General features: G+C 42.6%; 1 protein-coding gene across 1 annotated transcript in view; it reads left to right on the forward strand.

The window, feature by feature from the left end:
- gfra4b (GDNF family receptor alpha 4b) overlaps positions 1–8768 on the forward strand; it is a 107361-nt gene extending 98593 nt beyond the window's left edge. Inside the window, exons 4-8 of the mRNA XM_055927206.1 lie at positions 1912–2257; positions 3061–3170; positions 4417–4551; positions 6909–7072; positions 7392–8768. Coding sequence (XP_055783181.1) covers positions 1912–2257; positions 3061–3170; positions 4417–4551; positions 6909–7072; positions 7392–7532 — 896 coding nt within the window. The 3' untranslated portion in view covers positions 7533–8768. The remainder of the gene's footprint in view (positions 1–1911; positions 2258–3060; positions 3171–4416; positions 4552–6908; positions 7073–7391) is intronic.
- The last annotated feature ends 500 nt before the right edge of the window (positions 8769–9268 follow it).

The following is a 9268-nucleotide window of genomic DNA, read 5'->3' on the forward strand; positions in this document are numbered from 1 at the left end:
ACTGATTGACAATAAATTTCACATGCTGTTGTGCAAATGGAATAGACAAAAGGTGGAAATTATAGGCAATTAGCAAGGCACCCCCCAAAACAGGAGTGATTCTGCAGGTGGTGACCACAGACCACTTCTCAGTTCCTATGCTTCCTGGCTGATGTTTTGGTCACTTTTGAATGCTGGCGGTGCTCTCACTCTAGTGGTAGCATGAGACGGAGTCTACAACCCACACAAGTGGCTCAGGTAGTGCAGTTCATCCAGGATGGCACATCAATGCGAACTGTGGCAAAAAGGTTTGCTGTGTCTGTCAGCGTAGTGTCCAGAGCATGCAGGCGCTACCAGGAGACAGGCCAGTACATCAGGAGACGTGGAGGAGGCCGTAGGAGGGCAACAACCCAGCAGCAGGACCGCTACCTCCGCCTTTGTGCAAGGAGGTGCACTGCCAGAGCCCTGCAAAATGACCTCAGGTAGTGCAGGATGAACTGCACTACCTGAGCCACTTGTGTGGGTTGTAGACTCCGTCTCATGCTACCACTAGAGTGAGAGCACCGCCAGTATTCAAAAGTGACCAAAACATCAGCCAGGAAGCATAGGAACTGAGAAGTGGTCTGTGGTCACCACCTGCAGAATCACTCCTGTTTTGGGGGGTGTCTTGCTAATTGCCTATAATTTCCACCTTTTGTCTATTCCATTTGCACAACAGCATGTGAAATTTATTGTCAATCAGTGTTGCTTCCTAAGTGGACAGTTTGATTTCACAGAAGTGTGATTGACTTGGAGTTACATTGTGTTGTTTAAGTGTTCCCTTTATTTTTTTGAGCAGTGTAAATAGGGAAGGTAATCAGGCATGCGCTGGTGTGCGCAGTGATGGTGACAGGTGTGCGTCATAACAAGCAGCCTGTTGACCTAGAGGCCAGAGAGGGAGTATACGTGACACAACAAGTGCTCAGTATATGTGGGAACTCATTCAAGACTGTTGGAAAAGCATTCCAGGTGAAGCTGGTTGAAAGAATGCCAAGAGTGTGCAAAGCTGTCATCAAGGCAAAGGGTGGCTTCTTTGAAGAATCTCAAATATAAAATAGATTTTGATTTGTTGAACACTTTTTTGGTTACTACATGATTCCATATGTAATATTTCATAGTGTTGACGTCTTTACTATTATTCTGCAATGTAAAAAACAGTAAAAATAAAAATAAAAAACCTTGAAGGAGTAGGTGTGTCCAAACTTTTGACTGGTACTGTAAGTAAATGCACCTTTGGCATTTGCACCTTTGAGCCTTTGCACCATTGCACCGATTACAGCTGTGAGGCTTTCTGAGTAGGTCTTTAAGAACTTTTCACATCTTGATTGTGTAACATTTGCCCAGTATTCTTTTCAAAATACTTCAAGCTCTGTCCAATTGGTTGTTGATCATTGCTAGACAACGATTTTCAGGACCTGCCGTAGATTTAAATCAAAACTGTAACTCGGCCACTCAAACATTCACTGTGTTCTTGAGATGAGGTAGTCATTCAAAAATCATGTTAACCACTATTATTTCACACAGAGTGAGTCCATGCATCTTATTATGTGACTTGGTAAGCACATTTTTACTCCTGAATTTATTTAGAAATACCATAACGAAGGTGTCAAATACTTATTGACTCAAGACATTTGAATTGATTTGTAAAAAATGAATAAAAACATGATTCCACGTTGACATTATAGGGTATTGTGTGTAGGCCAGTGACCCAATTTTTTTTAAATTTAATCAATTTTATGTTCACGCGGTATCACAAACGAATGTGGAAAAAGTTAAATTTCTGAAGGCACTGTATCACTGATAGGTGATATACCATTTACCCAAAAAGTATTTCTCTGTCTTTCTCTTGTTATTGTATGGTTCTCTGATCCCTCCTTCCCCTTCCGCCAATAGACTCCGAGGCTGGCATGGTGACGGTGAACCGCTGCCTGGATGCAGCCAAGGCGTGTAATGTCGACGACCTGTGCCAGAAGCTCCGCACAGAGTACGTATCTGCCTGCATCAAGCCCTCAGGAAAGTCTGGCCTCTGCAACAAGGCCAAGTGCAGCAAGGCCTTACGCCGGTTCTTTGATCGCATCCCTCCAGACTACACGCATGAGCTACTCTTCTGCCCCTGCACGGACACGGCATGCGCAGAGCGACGCAGGCAGACCATAGTTCCCGGCTGCTCCTTCGAGGGCTCGGAAAAACCCAGCTGCCTGACACAGATGCGTATTTGCAAGGCTGACTATGTGTGCAGGTGAGTGAGACGCTCCAATAACACAACATACTGACCTATATCCTTTGGGACATAGAGCACAATGAGCTGCTACTGTACCACTTCTTTCTGTTCTTGGTCAAGTTGTGCCTCAGCTCGCTCCCAGAGAGGTAGATCTCTGCGAGCTCATCTATTCCAGTCTTGTACTCAGAGTGTAAGATGTTTAAAAGTGCATCCCAAACACATCACTTTTAAAGAAAAACTGTAGTTGTTTGTATTATCTTGTAACCCACCAACTCAACCAAACAAAGACATTCTTTAGTCCTGACCCAGACAGTACCAGCTGTGACCAACCAGTGGGGCCATGACCCATTATTTGGGAACCACCCCTCTATCAACACACAAAACAGAACAAGCAAACCACTCAATCAACAAAATGGTTCAATATTCTACCCCCAAACCCCCTGGAGAGTGTGCTGCAATAACACATAAAATATTTAACACAGATAAAACATAAGATGGATTAGAGTTATCGCTCATTGCAATCGTTGGTCATGAACATTATTTTCACCACCCCTTTTACTGCTCTGGGGCTGAACTAATGATTCTGGCTTGTGGAATGAAACAAATAAAATAAACCAATGCCCCTCACTGCAGTTTGCCACATAGCCTTAAACATACGAGTGTTGTACCAAATCTATAGCACATGGAGATAGCGAAACCCTCTCTTCCTCCAGTGAAAACCATTCAATTCAACATGCTATCTTTACGGTATGCCATCATTGTAATTGGTGTCCGACCCTTTCTCACTGCTAAACAGTGCTAGTTGTATTGGCTCTGTATAGGTCCCGCCTGGCTCAGTTCCAGTACGACTGCCAACCAGCCGAGTCATCTGCCAACGGTTGCAAGCAGGGGAACTATGGAGCCTGTCTACTCGCCTACACAGGCCTGATAGGTGGGTACAGAGATGGAGAGAGCGAATGTGAAACGGATGGGAGAAAGCCGAACATGTGGAGGAGAGGGTAAATCGATGAATAAAGAACAGGAGAAAGAGAAAATTAAGTGTTTAACATACAGAATGTGAGTGGAGAAAATGTAGCTAGCCTACAGTGTACTGAAATGGAGAAAACAGATAGATACTGGGGAAATGAGGAGTGAGGGAAGGATAGAAAAGGTAAACTAATGAAAAAAAACAGGAGAAAGAGTGAAAGAGTGAAAGGAAATGATTACTTTGGAGGGGAAAGGACAGTTGCTATTTAAAGGAGCTACATGTAACAATTTAGCAATAATTCAGATTCCCTTGTGGTTTTCAAAGTATATCTTAGAAATAGCATAAATAGCTTATGCACTGCTTTCTGACCTTATCATAACCCTAATTACATCTGCTGCATGGGCGTAAGGTAATGTTATGTTGTTTATGTTTGCAACCTTACGAACGAGAACCAATCATGAAACAGGAAGATGCTGATGCATGTACCTACATGGAAACTATTTGCTATTTGCAGGTGGAAATGCTAGATGTACCTTCTTTAATACTGTAGGCCTATAATTAATGAGTATGAGTAGGATTTGAGTCGATCTTATTTGTGGAGGTTTAAAGCAGTACAGATGTAGGATCTTAATTTGAACCGTATTGTCTTAGAAAAACAATCCTGCAGCGACAGGATTTCAAAGTTTAGTCCATAATGTTGCTTGATCAGTGATTAGGCTATTAGCTTTGTTTTATGCACTCGCTCAAAGAACGTCCATTTCTTTTTCATGCTCTTCAAAAGAGCACAAAGCGACCTAATGCATTTCAAGAGCTTCCTATGGTGCCCTTCAGCACAAACAAACACTTGGCATTTTCATTCCTGGCCTGTATTTATTAAGCACTTGAAAACTTTCCACTCCATTTCAGAACTTGGGAGAGAAATGGCACAACAAACACTTCTAAACCTTTTCAAAGGAAGCACAAATTGAACCATCTTTGACTTCATAAAAACAAGAAACAGATAACTGTCAAGAATTACCCTCAACACACTTGCATTTCTGCTAATTTCTTGAACAGTATTCCACCTTACATTGTGCGAGTGAACTGTGAATTGCAAATACTGTTCATAAATGTTTTAGTTTGTATAACATTGTAAAAACAGTCTTGTAACAATCGGTCTTTGGAGGGAATAAATATTTGATACTGAACTGAGCACACATTGTTTCTACAGGCAGCTCGATAACTCCCAACTATGTGGATAACTCCACGTCTAGCGTGGCCCCATGGTGCTCCTGCTCTGCCAGTGGGAACCAGAGAGAAGAGTGCTCCGACTTCCTGGAATACTTCACCGACAACGTCTGTCTCAGTGAGTGGCTCCCAATGGCTCCTAATCCATCAAGTCATCACTGAAAGCAGTCTCCAGTGACTTAGGCTGGAGGTTCCATAGGGCTCTGGTCAAAAGTAGTGCACTATATAGGGAGTAGGGTTTAATATGGGATGCAGCCTTAGTGTAGGGTTGTATTCACTAGGCATGAAATGAAGGAAAACAGCCCAAGGTACTATCTGAACTTTTGGAAATATTTTGAAACATTTTTCTGCGGTGTTCCCTAATGAACATGTTTGCAAGGTTTAGACTGGGGAAGAACAAGAGCAACATCATCTTGTATCTCAAAAAAGCGCTATTTCTATAAAGTATTGTTCCTTATGTTCTAATGGTACATGATATGGGGCGGTTTGGAGGAAGGTAGTGATCACTTACAGTTGAATAGCCATCGTGATTGTTAGTGTGAATGTGTGACATCTGCAGCATGTTTTAGAGGATAAAGCAGAACTCCATGAGTTCTGGGGATTTTGCCTTTCAGTGTTTTGTCATGTCTCATGTGCGGTAGCCTACACTCTTAGAAAAAAGCGTTCCAAATGGTTCCTCGGCTGTCCCCATAAGGAGAACCCTTTTTGGTCCCAGGTAGAACCGTTTTTGGATCCAGGTAGAACTATTTTGGGTTCCATGTAGAACCCTCTGGGGAAAGGGTTCTACATGGAACCACAAGTGTTAGGTTCTAGATAGAAAAATAGGTGCTAACTATGTACTGGTAAATGTATTTACTATACTTGATTTAGATTTTTGCTTAGATGTATTTTCTCTCTGAGGAATGATTCATCCAACACTGTGGTTTTCTATTACAATAATTGGTCTGCGCAACAATGCCTTTGGAATTATTCAACTTGTTTTTTTCTTGATGATGGAAATAAGGGATGATGTTACTCCTTGTTGAACCTAGCCTATTTTCATTGATGAATACCTGCTGTATCCTTGGTAATTACACCTGGGTGTTCACAGTGCCTTCCCTGAGTGAAAAGGAAATAGGTTGTCCCTGTGATTCTAAAGTAATCACTTATTTATGAATTCACCCTCTCCGTCTTAACGGCTTGTGCATTTATTCCTGTTTTAACAGTTGATGTAAATATTGGCATAAAAGACTCAACCTTAACCCATAATGGCACAGTAATAATTGCGTTATTACATGTAATCAGTGTAATATCACCTCACATGATGGGAGACAAGCTAGTTCCACCTTCTGATGGTTTACAGAGAGGGAAACAAGGATGAAAGACAATATGGTGCTTGTGCGATATGTTTATGATCCCTTATAGAAGACGAAGAGTGCTTTCAACCACATGAACCAGACTTTCAGCTTTATTTCAGGAGCATCATGCGTCAGCACCGTGACTCAGCACACACATTTCCCTGGGATTTTTTCTCTCTCACCCTAATGGTCTTCCATCTCTATTCCAATTTTGCTTATGCCCTTTCTATGTAGTGAATACTTAATTGTCCTTATTATTGACTTTGCTACAGTGTTTTTCATCTGACCTGTTTAAACAGACAGGGGCTATCTTCCTCCCGGAGAGCGCAAGGTAGATCTGGTTTCCACCTGATAGTATGGGCACAAAGTCTAAATGTGCTTTTTGGTCTTCATTTAAGGTTAGAGAGAGACATAAGGTTTGAAGCATGGATAAGGTTATGGTTAAGGTTAGGTTTAAAATGAAATTGTAGAAATAGGCAGGCTTTATGACTTTGTGGCTGTGGTAAACAGTGACGACCAGTAACTCTAAAGCTATCTCCTCTCCTCTCCTCTCCTCTCCTCTCCTCTCCTCTCCTCTCTTCTCCTCTCCTCTCCTCTCCTCTCCTCTCCTCTCCTCTCCTCTCCTCTCCTCTCCTCTCCTTTCCTCTCCTCTCCTTGGTGGCCTCTCCTTTCCTCGCTTCGCCTCTCCTCTCTTCTCCTCGTGACCTCTCCTCTCCTCAGTGGCCTCTCCTCTCCTTGGTCGCCTCTCCTCTCTTCTCCTCGTGACCTCTCCTCTCCTCAGTGGCCTCTCCTCTCCTTGGTGGCCTCTTCTCTCCATGACAAAAAAGGACACATAGCGAGGTTCCAGTCTTGTTTGGCCAATGCCACTCGTCTGTGAGTTAATGAGAGGATGTGGAGAGGCAGGTGCAGTTGGGGAAACCTGAAGAGAATACTGAGTATTCGCCTTTTCTTCTCCACCGAGCAAATCCAAACTTGCCCGAGCCAAGCCGCTCAGGCAGAATGCAGAATGGGTCCTGACTGTGCAGTAACTGAATGTGGGCGTGATTGGAAATTGATGAAGACGTGTCAGGTCCATTTCGGGAGCCTTGAGTCAAATTGTCTCTTCTCAAACTGTGCCTGTTGTCATCTTGTTAAACAGGGAATGCCCTCCTGGCATTTGGGAGCGGGACAGATATGGCGCCCACTCCCAGTCTATCGGGACTGCTCAGCCCTGCCGCAGGCAGAGAGAATCATGCCACCACCCCTCTGCCTGCTACCGTGGAGACCACACGGAATGTTCCGGACCCAATTATACCAACACAGGTGTGGTGATTGTTTCATCAGGGTCAGAGCTAGAATGGGATAAAATAGATACTTGTTCAGTTGTTTGTACAGTATAAAAAAAGAAGATTTGCCAAGAGTTGAAACCTTTGCCAGTTAAGTTCAGGGAGGTTACAGTTGCATATTTACAGTACTCCCACCCGATCACCTTTAACCTTTGAAATTTGAATCAGAATGATGTCTTAGATTTGGCCCTCGACAGTGAATAATACATCCCTAGTTTTGTTCTGTTCTGTTTCAGGCTAACCATGTGGGCTTCAATGTTTTTTGGTCAACATTGATTTCTCTTTCTCACCCTTAGGCCAGCGGAAATGACCGACTGTGGGGAGATTCTACCCTCCCATTGGATGGGCTCCCAAACTCTGCCCCCGCACTTCGCCTTCTGGCTCCAATTGCCTTTACCGGCCTTGTGCTCCTACCTTTGCTCTTATATGGACACTAAAGGAGGAAGCACTGCCAATGACCACCCATAGAGCAGATGGGATGATTTGTTGACAAATTCTAGAGAAATTTGACTCTTTGGCCAATAGGTTTCTCCTCCTCCGAAACATGTACAGCATAGTCGTTTTTATATTTTTGTGTCTTAGTGGTTCAACTGCATCTGCGAGCCCTTTAAGTGTACAGAGAGGGACTGAGACAGATTGAAACCAATCTGTACACTGTACATTGTTATCGCTTCAAGTCAAGATAAAAGTACTTTTTATGTGGACTAACCTACCATCCAGCTATCCAAGCACATCCATTGTTTTCAAGAGTGAATTTAAAAAGCACCATTGGAAACTACGCAGTTATTCTTTAAGATCTATATATAAATGGAAAGCTCTTACCTAAAATGTTGTCAATGAACAGCGAACTTTGTCTTTATTTGGTACTCAACTGCACAAACTGATTGGAAAAGACCCTTGAGGATATAAGTGCTTTAATACCGTTCACTTTGACTTGACTGAAGGAGGAACATTATTTCTAATCAATACTGGAATGGTAGAGATGGACAATGGAGCTATGGCTTATTCAGCCATTCTGGACAAATTCCCTGACTCAGATCATTCCGAGTGCTGTCGGCTGCAAGAGATGTGGACACCTCAGAATACCTGGACCTAATGATTATCATGCCCGCAGTGAAGATTGGGCTCTTTGTCTACTGCCAGTTCATTTGTTCTCGCTAATGATTAGCTAAGTGTTCATTATAAAACACTTTCTTCTCCTTTGTTGAAATGAAGTTATGAGCAAACAGATTCTCTTTATGTGTACAGTACCATTGTTCTGCGTTTGTGTGGAAGCACTACCCTCTGTTCCTCATTGTGTAGATGGACATTGTTTTAAAGGGTGTCGGAATCGGTGTGCCATATAGGAAGGACTTGTGTCTCAACAATTCGGGCAAAATTTGACCCTTTTCACACTACTGAGCCTAGCCAAGAGAAGCCGAGCTGTACTGTGCTGGCCTCTTAACGCAGTCACCATAGTTGCTGAAACCATGCTGGAATGCACAATGTGAAAAGAAAATGCCAGAGCCAATAGCAGAGTACAGTTTGGGTCAGCACAATAGTGTGAAACGTGGTATATGTTACCTGTTCATAATAAAAGATGGTCATGAATGATGTTATCGGGAGGACGGAAATTTTCCAATGTCATAGGAATCATTTGAATTGCTGCCAATAAAAGCTGTCAGAAAATCCAATGCTTCTCTCTTTCCTAATATACAGTAAATGTCCTGTTCAGTGATTGGACAATAAACATCCTTATCAGTTCTTCAAAAAAGCAATTAGATTATAACATTTCAAGCAGATTTCTATCCCATAGAGCTTTTGCTGAGTACAGTAATATGTGTATTTGTTTATGTTTGTTCGAATATTAATTGGACTATAGGGGTTTGGGTTGGACGCAATTAACGGCTTGATTAATTAAAGTTGAAAAGTTGAGGCTTATCAGGCACAGTATACGCAAAGAACACTAATGACAACTCTAAGTATTCTGCACATTTCAATAATGGAAGAGAAGGATGCCTTGGAGAGCGCCATGATTAGAAAATAAACAGAGAAGTAGCTGTGAGGTAGAATCAGTCAGGTGAATCCAAGCCGTTTCACTCTCAAAAACAACCGTCTGGTGGCCAGCTCTTCTATGAAAAATTACACTGCTCAAAAAAATAAAGGGAACACTTAAACAACACAATGTAACTCC

This window comes from Salvelinus fontinalis, chromosome 6 (genome assembly GCF_029448725.1).
Source record: "Salvelinus fontinalis isolate EN_2023a chromosome 6, ASM2944872v1, whole genome shotgun sequence".
Taxonomy (NCBI): domain Eukaryota; kingdom Metazoa; phylum Chordata; class Actinopteri; order Salmoniformes; family Salmonidae; genus Salvelinus; species Salvelinus fontinalis.